At 40.4% G+C, this 17,622-nt stretch overlaps 1 protein-coding gene across 3 annotated transcripts in view; it reads right to left on the minus strand.

Annotated features, from left to right (window-relative positions):
* The window catches only part of TLN2 (talin 2), a 170,296-nt gene that overhangs the window by 46,323 nt on the left and 106,351 nt on the right, over window positions 1-17,622 (minus strand). For all 3 annotated transcript variants that reach the window (XM_065642225.1, XM_065642226.1, XM_065642224.1), the window contains exons 29-40: window positions 16,839-16,958; window positions 15,541-15,738; window positions 13,266-13,405; window positions 11,001-11,094; window positions 8,519-8,608; window positions 7,282-7,404; window positions 5,845-5,988; window positions 5,494-5,655; window positions 4,224-4,364; window positions 2,883-3,064; window positions 1,820-1,952; window positions 222-323 (exon numbers count right to left, since the gene is read on the minus strand). In XM_065642225.1, the coding sequence (XP_065498297.1) occupies window positions 222-323; window positions 1,820-1,952; window positions 2,883-3,064; window positions 4,224-4,364; window positions 5,494-5,655; window positions 5,845-5,988; window positions 7,282-7,404; window positions 8,519-8,608; window positions 11,001-11,094; window positions 13,266-13,405; window positions 15,541-15,738; window positions 16,839-16,958 (1,629 nt within the window). The remainder of the gene's footprint in view (window positions 1-221; window positions 324-1,819; window positions 1,953-2,882; window positions 3,065-4,223; window positions 4,365-5,493; window positions 5,656-5,844; window positions 5,989-7,281; window positions 7,405-8,518; window positions 8,609-11,000; window positions 11,095-13,265; window positions 13,406-15,540; window positions 15,739-16,838; window positions 16,959-17,622) is intronic.

The following is a 17,622-nucleotide window of genomic DNA, read 5'->3' on the forward strand; positions in this document are numbered from 1 at the left end:
AACATGATGGGCCCCAGGTTCTGCAGTCACCTTTAGCACAGCAAAAACATAAACAAGTTAATTTGGTCTCAGTTCCAAGCATTTGGGAATCCCAGATCTTTCCTCCTCCTACATGCTTTTGTTCTGCTCTTTGTAGGAAGTGAAAAAGCTACTAAATCATGGTCTCTCCTAAAGTCTGGCTGTCTGAGATTTCAAATACCTTTGTAATGGTGGGACAGTACCTTGTGCCCAAGCTGAGCTGCCTCTCCCCGAGCTGCAGTAGCTATGGGATCAATGAGGTGGCCAATTTCCTGGACAACTGATGTCAGCTGCTCTTGTAGAGCCTAATATGAAGAGAAATTGTCAGTTAGTCTCACAGCTGTTCTTTTATCAAGTTGTACCATGCCATAAAAATCCCTCAGACCAACAGACTCAGAATGCTGTTCAAGTGACCTGCTACAGTAGGATACAGAAATCCACACTGTCGGCTTTCTTTATGTACTTGCTCATTTCTTCTCCTTTCCCCTGTTTCAACACAAGAACCCTCAGAGAGGCCTGCTCTGCTTTAGATCTATATGTCAAGTCTGGGAGAGAGGGGAAGATGGCTCCTCCTGCTCCAGCTGACAGCAGCAAACTCAGGAGTAGGTGTCCTTTCTCATTGCAATGTGACACCTCCCCACCCCAAACTATTCTTGCCCTGCCAAAGATCAAAGAAATCAGCAGTAGCTCCAATTTAAATGCAAAGAAACAGAGCAAAAACCTCTGCTGTAGATGCTGGAGCTAGCAGGAGATATTCACCGATAAGTAAAGACAGAGGAAAAATGACATCTCTGAGGGACAGAGATGAGGACTGACCTCCTGAATAGCTTATGTGGGACACGAGCATAAGAAAAGCATATTACTGGGCTTGTCGAGACATAAATACTGGCTTTTAATTCAGAGGCACTTAATGTCTTGGCAGCCAATGGAATTTCGCTTGCTTTCATGAAAGGCATGAAAAAATAAATACTATTTTTGCCCTTTGTTACATGCCTGTACTGCTTTATAAGTAACTGCCATTTTCAGTAACATTTCAGTTCAACATGGTATTCACAATGACTTCGTCATTTGAATAGAAAAGAATTATATCTATGACATATTTCCTGTAATAACTTCTTCTGTACAGCTTCATGTAGCCTGAGATGCTTCTAGTCTGCAACATTATAGCCCAAAGAAACCACTGGAATACACAAATAGACATGTAATTTCAGGAAGCGATAGTACAAAAAGGACACTAAATACCAAACTGAGAATCTGATCATGAGTTGCTGACTTTCTGTAGGCAGCCTGGCATGATGGCCCTTCCTTAATGAGATAAAGGCTGAAATAGCACAGGACTGGTCTACAGCGCCATCAGGGTCACAGGGGGTAGAAAGGAAGTAATTTTAATGGGAACATATCAACATCAACCCTAGATTCCAGTTATTTAATTACAAAGTAGGCATTGAGAAAAATGACATCAACAGTTACATCAACAGACTTCCAGTAATAGTTTCAGAAACATCCCAACTTCCATGTGGCAAGGCGTCAGAGAAACAGTACCTATCCATCAGTCAAGTCAGCACAGACAGACAGAGTAAAATGCGGGTGCTGGCTAAAAATAACTGCTTTCACTCCTACTTTTGCCCGGTGATTCCAGTGTCTTTCCAGAAGCCACACACTTTGGCTGGTAGGGATTTTGCCTAGAAAGGTTCCAGTAAGAATACTTCACACTGGTAGTGAATTGCGCTGAGCACTCAGCTCCAAACGTTCAAATGGAAAAGCAGCATTCCTCTGTCTGTTCCTGTGCTATGTCCCTCACCTCAACTGAGATGTCATCCCTGGTGGCCAGACTCTGACTGACAGCTGCAAGGGAGGCCTGCTCAATGTCTCTGATGCATCTGTTGATCCCATCGATGGAGAAATCACATTCTCGCTGGCCTGGGGCCTTGTCCCTGAAAAACACAGACAGCCAGCTGAGTGTGGCAGGAAGGAGACAGGCGCTTCCATGGATGCACACAAGTGTACTTCATTACCTGGCAACACGTTAAACACGTGGGAAGAGAGGAAAAAGGACAAAAACTAGCTTTGTTCTACCTGCGGGATTTTGTTGTATGTACAGAGTACTCTGCACACTTCTATACACACACACGTATTGCTCTTCTCAATGACTAAAAAGAAAAAAAAAATCATTGCCTCACAAGAAAGTGCAAATTCAACCTCCTCAGGATGGCCAGACTGCCCCAATAATGAAGCTCAACATGAAAACACAACAGACACCAGGAAAAAAAAAAATTAATGTTTCTGTACAGTGAAATCAACTACGTCAAAAACAAGTCGTTAGGAATAAGGTGTTACATTCAGTCCCAGGTATCTTTTAACAAAGGTTAGTTTCTGAGCACTTTGTCCTGAGGTGCTGTTTGCTATTTCAGTGCAATCATTGTCAAAGATCAACAAAACTGTAAACGCTCCTTAGTTCACTGGTTTGATACCATTTTGATTTAATCAATATTAAGATGTTAAGTATAGAACTACACTTCAAAGTTCTCATTAAGAAAGGCACAGACAGGTTTAGTACAAAAAATAAATAATATTCACTTCTTGCTACAGCGTTCTTGCAACTTTTTTTTTAACTCTGCAGTTTACCTTAAACTGAATGGGGGGGTGGAACCAGGGAAGGAGAACAGAATACAAACACAGAACAACCCTGTGCTGCAGTCATCAATTACGATTAAATACTCAGTGTAACTGGGGAGATATTGTGCATCCCAGAATAAATAATTGCCATTAGTGAAAGATACCACAGTGCTAATGGCCATACAGTATCATTCTTTGTGAATGGCTGCTCAACGATTACTACAGTTTTGTAACTACAAAAGACATACCTGATAGAGGTGATAAGACTCTTGATAGAATCTGAGACAGTGTGGGAATGCCCGGCTAGCACAGACCACGTAGGAGGGTCTTTCGGATTAATAGCCAGAGAACGAGCAGTTTTGATCAATAAAGACGAACTCTCCAACATTGTTTTAGCAGAAACTAGAATTGGTTCCTGTGCTCGCGATCCCTGTGGTCGGAAAGGTGCAGGGACAAAAAGAATGTTTCAATAATGATTTGAGTTTGTCCACACTTTCTGCTCCTAAAAATCTCTTTAACAGCATTAAAAGGGCATTATTATTTCATATTATTATGTTCACAAATAGTCAACACAGAAGTAGTACTAAAATCATTGCAGTCCAAACATTATAACGCACTGAAGAAACACCTTCCAAGGTTAGAAAGGCACCATCCAGCTGAGAAACAGAAAAAAACAATGACACTTGTCCAATTGGAGGATATGGAGATATAACTGAAAAGCAACTTCGTCACAAAACTGGCAAGACCCAACCAAGTGTGCTCTTTTTGCAGGAATTAGTTGGACTAGAACACTCTAATTTAAAGTCACCATCTCCCTATCTATTTTATTGCCAGTAATCTGGTAAACTCAGGTACCGGAGCGCAGGCTTAGATCTCAGTTACAGCCCTACAACTTAAAGATTGCAACAGCTACTGCATCACCTGATACTGCCAGCTGGAACAGCAGCTGCCCAAACCAGGAAGGAGCAGTTGGAGAGTCAGTACAACACCTCTATTTCAAAGCTTTTACAAAGCTTGAAGGATTTATTTTATTGTGGGAGTTTTTCATTTGTTTGGTTTTGTGTTGTTTTGTTTGTTTGGTCCTCCATCCTCCTGAAGAAACCTTTATTAGTTACTTTAAATACTATCCTGTTGTAGTTACAGGGGTCAAGGGTAGAAAAGTCAGGAAAAAAAATACAGAAGGTCCACAAAGTTATTCTTCCCACAAAACCTGCTTCTCATCGTGAATACATCATTTTTGGAAGGGAAAAAACCCAGCAACATCCCTTCAGTCCCTTCCAGAACTAATCAGGTGCGATTTGTTAAAGGGAAAAAGGGATATTCATTACTTTATCACATGGAAGAATCCAGCTAACAAGACATGTGAGTCACCCGAGTCACTTTGCTAACAGGAGACTGGCAGCGCTTACTGTAGCCTAACTAGTTTTATCCTGCTGGTGCAAAATTCAAGGTCAGAGGTTAAGAGAAAGGCAGCAGAACGCCCTATGACCACCCAGGAACCCAGACAGACACTTTGGGGTCAGGTCCTCACACAACACATGATTCAACATTTTCAGCTTTGAGGGTGGAAGTGCAACATCCTGCCTTACCTCAGTGCTGATCTGCGCTGGTATGCTGACAAACTCTGGATTTGAAGCGAATGCTGTCAGATTTTCCACAGCCTCTATCAAAGGTGCTGTAGCAATTCTGCATTTGTTGCGGTTCTCTTCAGAGAAATCACCATCCAGGGCCTGCAAATCAGATAATGATTTAGTTCTGTCTGAATGGGTTTCTTTGCAAAATTGAAGGAAAATGGTTTAATTCTTCATAATTTTAAACTGTTGTGTGTTTATTACATTTAAAAGTTCCTCCACAAACAAGGCTGATGCACAGAATGTGATCCTTTAAGGGTGTGTTTCTTTCCTTAGCTGGTTATTGACCCTAAACTTAAAACTGCTGTTTTGCTTCACAAGAGTGAATAAAGGTTTTCTATCATTGCACTCTGTTGACTCTCGTAAGTCGTGTCTTAGCACCTTGCACTCCAAAGGGTGGAAGTGGCTAGCAAGGTGGTTCTTTCCTACAGACTGATTTACAACTTTTTTTAAACCAACAAATTTATTGCTCTCATTTTCACATGAGTCAACTGATCTCTTTCATAATCTCACAGGAAATAGTTCAATATGAAGGACCTTCTGTGTAATGTAATAGAAGCTTCCAGTCCTAAGACCATAATTATTTTAAGACTTTCAGTAGCAGAGCAGCTAATGGCTTCCAGAAGGGTTTAGAATCATATGTCCTCTACAGCTTCACAAGTATTATTTCTGCTTGCAGGAGGAAAAGCTACCTCCTGCAAAACTTCAGGCAGGTATTTGGAAAATAAAAGATTAGTATTAAGAGGAGACTACTAAATGGCAGCAACATAAATGGCTTCTGTTTGGTTCTCAGTGTTATTTGTTTCTTTATTTTTCTCTCATAAGTATGGTAAAGCTGACAGAAATACCTCCACAAACCCCCAGATATTCAATGTAACACCATTAAAAACCTTCATATTCAGTTGCTTGCAAATTATTCTCCTGGTGCAAGTTCATTGAATACATCAACACAGAGGTGTCTCCTACTGGATGGGGCAGCTGCCTCTCCTAATGCTGATATTGCCCAATTCTTTCCATCTTGACTAGAGCACTCTTATACCACTGAAAGTGTTTTCCAGTTCAGATCCTCAAAAACGTAATTAATGATTTCTTAAACGATACATATCACAAAAGCAAAAAACATATTTATAACTGTTCTGATTCTGTCTCAACAGGAGAGAAAAAAAGACCAAAAAACAACGAACACACCACAAAGGAAGAAAAAAGCACAATTAAGTAGCATTTGTACCTTGATAGTTTTAACCAGGTTAGCAGTGCTGTTAGCAACTTCCTTGGCAGACTGCACGAAGTGTCTCTTGGCAACGGGATTTGCTGTCTTTGACGAAGCCATGCGACAAGCATTGCACAAAGCAGAAGTATGTTTGGCCACAATTGTGGCAGCTGATAATACCTGTAAAAATAGACAGCACAAATCAAGCAGATTGTCAAAGGAGTGTGACAGTTACTATACCCCAACGTTGAAGAGTCGCAGTTCTAAGACATACAACAGTTTCAAACCAAAACCCCTTTGCTCGGTTGCAAACGAAGTGCAGTCATGTGCCCTAACTATGACGGTCTCACTGCAGTCCTCTGGAATCACCTGTGATGGGCTGCTTGCTGGATCTACCAAATTCTGGCAAGCCATCTGGATCGCTTGATTGGCTCTGGCAAACTGAATTGGGTCAACCAGACCCTGCTGACCAGCCTGACTGTTTGGATCTGAGATGCCAACCAGGTAGGCAGCCTAGAAATGGAGAAAGGAAAAAAACAATCCTAAGAAACAATGCAAAAATCCATCTTGGTTCTTTGATAAAATTGCCGTATGTCATAGCATGTGGTGAACACAGATAATTCAGAAATCATACTGTGAAGTAATATTACCTTCTTTTTTATTAATAAATCTCCAGAATCCTCTGAAACCAAGAAAACTTACCCTTACACTTGCGAAATGTATTTAGTCAAAACAAAACTGTCTGCTGTTTAAGCAGGTGATAGGCCTGGAAACGTCATTTTTCACTTGCATAGCCAGTGGAAAGAGCTTTAATGGTCACAAGCATCAGCAAATTATTTACTAGATTAGCCACAGCTGGAGGTGGTGAGGGTTTGGGTCAAGGCTGAGTGGAAAAGCAATTCACAGCAAATGCACTACTGCTGAGGGTAGGACACATCAAGTCTGCAGTTGCTGGTCCACCACAGCTCAAGATGACTGACAGCCAAACTTTCTTTTTCAATTAAATAAGTTTCATAGCTCTCAACAAGGAAGAATTGTCTCAGCTGTCAAAAGTCTTTGAAAATTTCTTGATGAATTTCTATTATGGATACAATTATCTGTCACCCTGATATGAGAATAAGGCAATGCAGGTTTACATGTAGAGGAGATCAAGTCTGTACTGAGACATTCCACATTTGGGGAAATCAAGCAGTGGTTTGCAGATGTACAGCATGATCCCCTGCAGTCAAATCCTTCACTGAAGGGGCTTTATCAGCTCTCAAGAGTTCAAGTCACCCAGTTATCAGATCAGAGAAATCACAGTGACCACTTCCAGACTCTAATTTGTTGTAGTAGCTTAATTTTGCTTATTACAAAAAGTATATGAACAGCTGAAACATGTTGCTTATTATTTATAATGTCTGAAATTATTAGTGCTCCTTACAAACTTTTACAAACTAAATCTTGATTCAGTAACTTTTACTGTGGCTGGTTTTTGTGTGCTTCTCTATGATGTAGTAGTTTAAAGCTTGCGCTACACTTGTGAATTCCATATGCTGCAGCTTTGACTTTTGCTTTATCCTCAGAAGAGTTTCCTTTTTGAGGGCATTTCCTGTCCTTATAAAATATGCATGTTATTGCACTCTGTTGCTTCTACAGCATATAGCGCTGTATGCACAGTTTCTGTGGATCTACAGAGAGGATGCCACATAGTACAAGGTCATAATTTGGCCACAAGGAAGTAAATCTCAGATTTACACACTCACAACATGAACTTGCTAAAAAAAATAAAAGCATATACTTGCTTTACAGACTGGAGTAGCTTACCTGAGCTGCTGCCTCTGTAAGGCCACAAAGAGCCTTGGATGCAACTCCAACACATTCTCCAAAGACTAAAAGATCTCCAGTTTTTGCATTCTGAGAAATGCCCGCCATGGATTCTCCAAGAACCTCAGAAATAAAAAGCAAAGTTACATTCCCAACATGCTTCTCTATCACTCGAAGACAAGGGATTCCTGGCCTTGAGCCAGATCTGGCCTACAAACCTCTATGACTTGGCTTCCCAGAGTTTTAGCTAGTTACAACTTCACTGAATTGGGCACATACCTCTGCATGGCATAAGGAATAAGGCATGTGGATCAACACTGGATTGACGGTCCTGAACATAAACGTGATTACAGAGCAAATGACTACGAGGATGCAGAATTAACCCTCCCTGGTTTTGCTGTCATGCACTAGCCATCACAGCCAGGCTGGTGCTACGTACATGTCACGATTGCAGAACACAACGGCCAGTCCTGCAGCTGCTGTCAACACATCTGGGATCTTATTTGCCCCCAGACTCACTGACACTCAGTGGAAATGAAATTGCATCTAGTCTGCTGGAACTATCTGAATGTCAGAATACACATTAATTCCCACAGTGCCTCCCACGGAATTCTGTTTGTTTTCTTTTAAAATTCAAAATAAGATCTGACTGCAGTAGGACAGATGACATGCACAGCCATTAAGCACTTTCTTTTAGAGAAGGAATGATCTGAGACAATTCCAACACATCAAATAACAAAGACACCAAAACCAAAGCTTCCAAGATGTATAGCATAGTACATTTAAAAATAACCTGACAGATATCACATGGGTTTTCTGATGTGCCAGAATATCTGGACTGCTCAGACACTTCTCTAAGATGTTTTGCACAGAATGATATTTCATTGCCAAGCCTCTCTTTTATGTTTTGGGCCATTCTAATATAGCTTCAGTCAAAATACACCATCAAAGTATGACATGCTCTCTAATACACAAGAGAGGAATGGAGAGAGGGGTGAACTTGAACAGCATTGCTTATCAGTCAACTCACTTCTTACTGACGCAACACGCCTTCTAAGCAACCAAAAACTGAAATTACCTGTAAGAGACCTATTTCAGGCTGAGTTTTATCAAGGAATGCAGCATACGTTTTAGCTGTAAACACTGTGCTGTGTTTCTAACATTGCTTATGCACGTGGAAACTTCTGAGAATCAAAATGCACTTTACAATTGGTACAGAGATGGGAATATAACTTACCTTTGAGTTTTCCATTACGCCCTCAATACAATCAAAATAGGAGAGATCGCTCACAGGTTCATTGGGGTTATCCAGCATTCCCTTAACTGTCTGTAATAATGAAAGATAACTCTGATTATTGACAGAACCTGAAATACTGAGCTGAGAACAACTCAGACCATCACAACTACCCTGCTTATACCAATGTAATCTTACAACTTGGTCTCCAGCAAGCAAGCAAACCTACACATCAAATGCTGCCCTACATTAACTGTGGTAACTACACATTTGTGCACTACAAATCTATTGCAAGTATAGGCTAATGTGGTTTACCTTGTGCTTGTGATGAGTGATCTATGGTCAGCTAGCGATGCTCAGCTGACATGAGGTAATCTGGTTTTCTGTCATTTGTCCATAGTCTAATACATGTTTTCAATACTATTTTAAATTTCATAAGTGGAATTACAAGAGTGATAAGAAAACCAGCTACCATTTGTTGAGTACTGTCTAGAGACACAAAGTGCTACCAAAGTGCAAGTCAAACAACTGCCTGCCTCTTACTACTGTGTCAACGGTTTCCACCAGCACAGCTCCCTGTGCTAGAAAACTACATATTCTAGTTGGGTTTAACTTTTTTTCTGAGGTGATTCTGATTCCTGGGTATAATAATGTGAAAGTCACATATTCATTGAGAGGGATCGATGCATTTAGATGACAAAACTTGTAAAAAACTGTAAGAAGCAGCAGAAGCATTCTCTTATATATAAAAAATCTGCAATATGCCTTTTTCTAAGTTTGGAGGAACATGCTTTTCTGCCAAATATCAGGTGGAAAAGACTTAATCCTTCCGATGAACGTGAAATCAGTAATAGAAAGATAATATCCACATCTGATGTTCGCCTTCCATCTGAGAGAAATCTAAGCATGATTTTAAACCCTTAGACTTTTCTCATAACTAAACTCCTAACATTAAGATACACCTACAGTTTTAAGAGCTCATCTATTGCTTTTTAAAAGCTATAGCTTAACTTAAAGCCTTACAAGCAATTAAACTGTGAGCACGAGGAGATGTGATGAAGTCACATCTAGAGAATCATTGTAAAGAGAAATTGAAAGACCGCTGAGAATGCTTTCCCCAAAATATGACAGGTTCCTCAGGTCACTTTGATATCAGTCTTCAGTCTGGTTTTAGGACTGTGTGGTCTTGCCTCAGTTCTACTTTTCTCAGAAATTAATCTAATTTCATTCACCCAGGCTTTTCTTGCTAACTGTCTCTCTCAAATAAGCATTTCCTGAAGTTCAAGATGCTACAGATCTTCCTTCTCTTCCCAGGCTCTGCTCACAATCCACACGATTGGTACAGAACCCTCTGCAATGGCTTCTTAAAGCTATTCTGCCCTACATTTCTCTGCTAAGCTCTCAGTTTTCTGTGGTTCATTAGCTGGGAATTCTGACTTTTCTCATCCCTGCTATTTTACAGGTCTCTCATTACTCTTTCAGGAAGTTCTGAGCAATGGTGCTTCCTTCCTTCTGCTTGCTCCACCCTACATTCTGCAGTGATTTCAGGGAGCCATTACACTATGGCCCAATTTCCAGTTTTCCTATTATTTAGACTTACTGCCACTCCCTTTGCCCGAGGGGAGGACACTTCTAAGCTCAAGAAGTTAAGAATTCAGAAGTACAAATCAGCTCCTAGGCAAACTTGCATTTTACAAAAGCGCACGATATCCTGGAATACACTCCAATGATCTTGGTATCCTTCTGATGCCAAAGGGCAGAAAGAAAAAGCCTGAAGGCATTTTATGTTCTCCACACAAAGCCAGTCATCCCTCAGTGTTTTGACCTTGTCAGCAAGGAAAAATTTCGTTTAATTAAAAAGATGCTATTTCCTACAACTGCAAGCAGCTGTCCTTGTGATCAGTGCACAGCCTTTGAATTAGATCTTTCAACTGACTTGCTACTCCCTATTTAGCCAAACATTTCACTGATGAACCAGAACATACCTTGCAAAAACCTGTATTGACACACAAGCCACATCAGCTTGGCTGCGACAAAGCAGATACAAGGCATCAAAATCTACGCTAAGAAATGACAGAGAGTAACAGGGTAAACACTGTAAATGGAATCCTGAAGTGGGATGTTAGTAACAATATCCTATAAGCAAAAAAATCAAGTACTGCAGCTCTCTCTGATGCACTGTTCGTAGTGGAAATGTCCATCTCACCATGATTCTTCCTTAATTCACAGTAAATATGAGTAATAAGGACTCAGCTACCTCTAGAGGGGCAGGGAACAGGAGATGGGAACAGAGCAGTGAAATTCATTCTAGCCAAAACTACATGATGTTCACAGGGGTTCTATGCTTATCTCATTTGCAATTAAAACCCCTGACACAGATACCAAGTGAGAAGGCAGTGTCAGTAGCTAATCAGACAAAGAAACCAAAGGAAACAACATTTGAGCCCCGTTTTCATTCATAAGAACTTTTGAAATGTAGTAGTACCTCCAGTTCTCTGAGTGCATTATCACATTCCTTCTGCCCAGGAGCTTGCTGGGTGCACAGTGTGATGAGCTGGTTTATACTCTCTGTCACAGCTCTAGGGAGAGTAGAAGGGAAAAAAAGGTATATTTTAAAGTTAAACTATTCCTCTTATTAGAACTTCTGTTTCATTACCTGTACACTGCACGAAGATTTAAAACACTCATGTTCTGCTACATTTTTTCTTTTCAGTGTTTGGGGATTAACTACATGCTGAACAGTTCACCTAGAGACCTCTTATTTAACAAGCTTCATAGCAGCAAAAACATTCTCACTAAAGCAGTGTCTAGTAATACACCCAACATACAGGCATACGTTTAAAACTATCTGGAAGCAGTAGAAGCAGGAAGGTGGCCTCTCACACACCAACCGAAGTGGAAGAGGACTGCTAGGACTCTAAAAGCTGCATTTGTTCTCATCAGATACAGCATGTAAATAAGCAGATCCTGCACAGAACTCAGCCACTGTTGCAGTCCTATGAGACTGTCAGAGGAAGTAAAGAAAAACGCCTCCATGAGGAGGCCCAAGCTACTAAAAAAGTTGGACTGTCTATTACAGCTGGAATGAAGGGGAAGAAAGGCAAGAAAATACAAGAAGATTAATCACAGTACTGTAGAAGATGAGAGAAAAAATGAGAAGATAAGCCACCTCATTAACAGGAAGCAAAGGAAGCTGTACATATTTTTTCATTGTCATGAGGAAGGTAAAAATACGTTTTACGTTCTTGAGAAGGTAAAAATACTTGACCCTGACTGTACCATAGCAGGGAAGGAGAACAGAGCGCTGGCAACCTTGTCACAAGTAGCCACAGATTTTACAAAGGAAATACAGCATCTCCTTAGCATCTTAAACACAAACTGAGAATTGATACAGTATATACTTTTTACGGTTATCTGACACATGTGCTCTGACACACACACACCTGCTAACAGTATGGCAAAACGGAACACCTAAAGGCTCTGCATTGCTTGCCTCCCTTTTTCTGTTCCGTGCTTCTACAGCGGGAATACCAGCCTGGCAGGAACTAACAACTAACGGGGCTTCACGGGGGACACCAGCTTCCTCTGTGCTCCAAACAGGAATGCTGCCAGCCTAGAGCAGAAGTCTGTAGCAGTCTGATGCTGTGGCAATAACAAAACCTCATGCAACTCTTCCACTTTTAAACAGTGTGCCCCTGATTACCTACAATTTTCCTAGAAGCTATTTATTTCCAAGGAGACAAGACGGATGTCAAATATTCTTTTTCTTTAAATATGACAAAGTAAGGTGGCATAACTTCTTTAATAAAGGACTTCTAAAAGGAGTGTATTTATTTTTTATAAATATGTTATTGCTATTAGAAAGGGATGATTCCAAGGTCCAGGACAAATGTCAACTACATTATCCCAAGGAAGTAACAGTCTTAACTTATTTCCTCTCTAGGCTAATCTTTGTGGGTGTAAACATTTTGGAAGACAGTATTTTAAGTGACATCCACATGATCTCAGGCATTCATCTGATTTAATGTTGACATTTCTAGGTGTGATGTCTATCTGTCCTTCAGAAGTCCCCTTTCAGTTTAATATTTGAACATTCAAGTTACAAACTTTGATAATTGAATAAAAAGTTAATTCAGGAAAAAATCATGAAAAGGTTTTGATAAAGTGAAGGAGAGGCGATTATCCAGTCAAACACTGAAATGCAGTGTTATTTTTCACAAAAATACTGAGCAACTTGGCTGAGAAACAGAGTCCACAAGATGAAATTCAGGGCATGGTGGGCAGAATCCTTAAAGTAAAGGTATCTCCCACTAAATAAACATAGCATCTAACCCTTTCAAGTGTTCTGGATCATAGACACCGTTAGTGGTAAGTAGCCACAACATGATAAAAGCACATTCTATAGGATAACATCACTCAGTTTCTTTGTTAGGGATTGAGAGGAGAGGGTTACTGTTAGCTACTGCCTTCTCAGAACACTGATGGTAAAAAAAGTAGGTAAAACACACTAGTCTCTTTCAAAAAAACAGGCCAACTCTCATACTGCTGGTTCAGTTCTTATTGTCACCAAGCCAGTTAAGGAACTCCAAAAAGAAGCATTTTTCTTCCAGCCTACTGTCATTTAAAGAGACTTGCAGGTTCCAAACACTCAGTTAAGTGTCAATAGCAGAAGAATATACAAACACATTACAAATGTCACAGAGAAAAGCAAATATCTTAGGAAAACCTAAAGTAAGCAACACATCCTTACCTTGCTGCTGCTGCTAGGAGGTTCTTGGCATTAGGAGCTCCAGGATCAACAGACAGAGACTTGGCAGCTAGTAACAGCTTGCTGGAAGCCATCGAGATGCTCTTGAGGTTCCCTATTACCTGAATCTGGTCCTCTTTAGTCTGCAAAGCCACAGCAGCATAACATTAAGTACAACATTTGCAATAAAGAGAGTGTGCTAAAGCCACATTTGGAAACCCAGTTTGTTTATCCACCTGAACCCACTGCCATGCAGGGGAGCATAGTCTGGGAAAGGACATGGACCAAAGCCTCTGTTCACCCAGACAGGTGCCTCTAGCTTCACTTACATCACAGAAAAAAGAAACTCATATACCAAATAGCTTGGATTCTAACAAAGGCAGTATTCACAAATGAGGAACGGATAAACTTTACTACTTGTTGAACAATGCTTTTGTTGTCAAGACTCTCATGCGTCTCTGCCTGGCACAGCTGATCCACATTATTCAGTCAGCATACACTGTCTGTATTCTGGCATCCTCTGTGTAGCCCACAGGCTCTCTAGCGTCTAACTGGGATTACTCACACAGAAAGAACCCTCAGAAAGTCCTCTATCCCAAGAACATACGTCTCTATAAGCCTGCTTCAGTAAACATTCTGACTTGGATGTTCTGTTACTTATTTGAAGCCATTGCTTGAAAAGGAAAACCTGCATATACACACGATTACAGGGAAGTACTGTATTATCCCAGCAAATAGCTGGGATTAGTTGCTTCTGTCAATGATCAGCAGAAGTGAATTCCTTCTAACAGTCTGTTCAGGGTTGTATGTAAAAAGGTTGCATATTACCTCAGCTGATGCGAATAGCTTTTACTCTGTATTTACATTCTGCTGTCTCCCTCCCTCCCCATTTTAGTGGGCATCCAAAATACCCGGTATTGCTTCTGTTTGGGGCAACTATCTATATCCAGACAGAAAACATTCTCTTTTGAATGATCAGCCATTTGTAAGTGAGATAGTTATCATCCCCAATGTCAGCAGGATAAGCAAACCAGCAGCAGCTGGAATTCTCCTTTCAAGTAGCTTTCTGCAGTATTATTTCTACCTTCGCCTTCATTGGATTGCTTCAAACAAAACATTCTACAAGTCAACGAGGCTCATGGCTAAAAAGCTAGTCAGGTACCTAACTCCTCGGTTTCAGAGAATCACCCAATACTTGGTGCCTAACTCACTTCAAGGATCTGGAACCTGAAAGATTAAATTTTGATGGAGAATAAACAGCATTGTCCAATCTCTCTACTCAGCAATACCTACAAAGCATCTGCTCTATATAGACACTTTGTAAATGACTCCAAAGGACTGGCACACTCAAGACTTTCTGGCTAGTTTGCTTTCAGCAATCATTTCTCAGGTTTGCCCATTCCTCCTACTAACTAGGGCAACACAGTCTGCAGATCCTTTTTTCCTGTCAGTCCTCCTAGCTCTCCTGGTACGTGACCCTCTTTTATATGCCGACATTTGTTATGTTAAATCATCTCCAAATGATCTATTAATGCAATTCAGTACATCTAAACCCAGTACGATAAAAGGAAGGAGATATCTCCAACTTCAAATGAGTACCTAGACTACTAGGAATACGTTCGGTAATATATGACAACATTCCTGATTGTTACAGAGTTCATCACAGTAGAACTCTGCCAGATTTAAGTCACTAAATGGAAGCCCAAGTGCTTGCTGTCAGATTCATGGCATTTTAGCCAGACCTCTTCGAACATTCACTTCACTCTGTAGCAAGTCTACACCAGCACAGACCATAGAGCAAGATCAGGTCTGGATTTTAAATGCACCTTTTTTCCTTCCTCTACTGAAAGCATTTGAAAGTTAGCAAAGAAAGGGCCTAAATTTTGAACAGTGTTCACATAAATTATGCTTCATGGTAGTTCTACCAAAACAGAAGCAACCCTTTCCATAAGCTTTGAGAGGTTCAGAACACCTTTGTACCTTGACATACACAGCTCAAATTCATTAACAGCCCAAATGAGACAGAGGAGTATGAAGTCATATTTCTGGCTAGGCATAGGAACAAAGACCAGTATCCTGAGTAAAATGCAAATGCTGAGTAGACTTCACTCCACATAACCAGTTACGGATGACTGCTTCATATTAAACACCACCTGTCATATTTGGAGAGGCTCACACTAGCATACTGTATTGTGCTACAAGATAACCAAGATACTGCATTGCAAAATACTATGGCCAAGACAATCCTGGGTGCCAATCAGCAAGATAAAACACTCACTTGTGCTTGGCCAGCCATTTCAATACCAGCATCAAGAAATTCATCAAAATCATCACTGAATTTTCCAGAGGCTGCAGCCAGTTCCCCACTTTGGCCCCGTGTAGCATGGACGACTTCTCCTGCTGACTGATTCAGGTCTGCTGCTGCCTGGTTCAGTTCACTCTGAGCTTCTTGAAATGACTTTGAACTGGGAGGTAGCTGTAAGAGACCAAGTGCTGTATTTTATTGTCTGTCATGTCACACCAGACCTTCATGACTGGAAAGTTCATCACAATTTCAAAACACTAAATGCAACACATACAAGCTAGAACAGAGTACTGCAACTGGACTGCCAGTGATTCAGTTCTGAATGCAAAATAGTCCAGCTATGGGACAGCTGTCAACCAGAAATCTATGCAACAACCTTAGTCCCGCTGTTTATTTCGAGGGACAGACCAATGCAGAAGCCTTTTAAAGGCTAGAGATGACGACAGCTATTTTATGGTTAAACTTTGGAATTCAAAGTGATGAACTCAGTGGCAAAAGTTGGAGAATTTTGGTCTCCAAGTCATCATTCCCTTCCACAAACAAGCTTTCCAGAACACCACACAAGTATTGACAGCTCTCCACAACAACTCTAAACCCCTGACCTGGTTTTACCAAAAGGCATTACAGAAACACATGAAAATACAGGGTATTTCAAAAAGATAGACCAAATCTGAAATCACTATATCTTTGAAATTGGGTCCATCTTTTTGAAACACCCTGTACAACTCCTCTTTCATCCACAGGGTACCAGGATAACTGGCAGATACAGAAAAAAGTTGGTCAAATCATATAACCTTCTGGCAAGTGACCAGGGCACAAAAGGTGTTGAGTTTTTATTTTTAACATTGGTGCAGTTAAACAGAAATATAACAATTCTTCTCCTTGCACAAAATGCCCATAGATGCACCACACATTTTTTGACTGACCACAATGCTCCTTAAGCTGATCACTTCTAGGTGGGAGACAGATTATAATTTTCTAATTTTCATATTCTTCCAAACATTAACTCACAGTTGGAACTTTAAAAAAACAAGCTAATTGTGATCTATGACAACAACTTTAATACTGCCTTCACAAACCATAGAAACATTTCACCTTGCCAATAACCTAGAAGAACAGTATTTCAGCCAAAGTAGCAGCAACTTAAAGCTACATAAACAAAACTTATATGAAGTATACTTAGAGCACATTAACTCAATAATAACAGATACATGGGGAACCCAAACCTGCTTTTCTTTTCTCTGAGATTTCTACGTTAAAAGACATCTCACCGAATCAACAAGCAGCTTCTTGCTAGACTCTCCAATACTCTTCAAGGCCACATCCACATCCTTTTGTCCAGGTAGACAATTCACGCAGTTATTCAAAGAGTGAGACACTGCTTTTGCCACCTACAACACATAAGTAAACACATCCACTCTGAGAAGGGCTTAAGTGGTCATTTATCCAATAGCAGGCACATTCTACAGCCAGCAATTCCTACATTCCAACTCTAGCAAGACCATTTTTGAGGCCTGCAACTTTCCTGATTTGCTCACCTGTAGTCATTATTTACGCTCACTCATTGATGGATAGTGTTGGCAGGGCAGCTCCACAACTGCTCCCAGCACCCAGCATAAAGGCTACAGCACTGCAGATATTGGAATGCCCCTGAAGTTAACAATATACTAATCACAGAAATACTTTGCATACACCTTTTTTCAAAGTCCTGATTAATCTCCTCATAAGAAATTATTTAAAATACAGGCCAATTATGGAACATTTCAAACCACTAAAAAAGAACCTGTTACTCCTTAAAGTCTTCAAAAGCAGTGGTACCACATATGCGGAAAACATGCATTTACTTTTTCAATACAACATGAATACAGACCCTTTATTTGATAATGATCAGTTTAACAGTTGTTTCATTTCGGCAGACAAGCAGCCTACTCAAATACATTGTGGGTAAAAGGACTTAACTATGTATTTGAAAAAGTTTACTTTTCTAAAAGATGACAAAAATATCAGACTTTGCACCATCTGCGTTGTTTAACATAAGCGTGATGTTACTATCTG

The sequence above is a fragment of the Caloenas nicobarica genome, chromosome 10 (genome assembly GCF_036013445.1).
Source record: "Caloenas nicobarica isolate bCalNic1 chromosome 10, bCalNic1.hap1, whole genome shotgun sequence".
Taxonomy (NCBI): domain Eukaryota; kingdom Metazoa; phylum Chordata; class Aves; order Columbiformes; family Columbidae; genus Caloenas; species Caloenas nicobarica.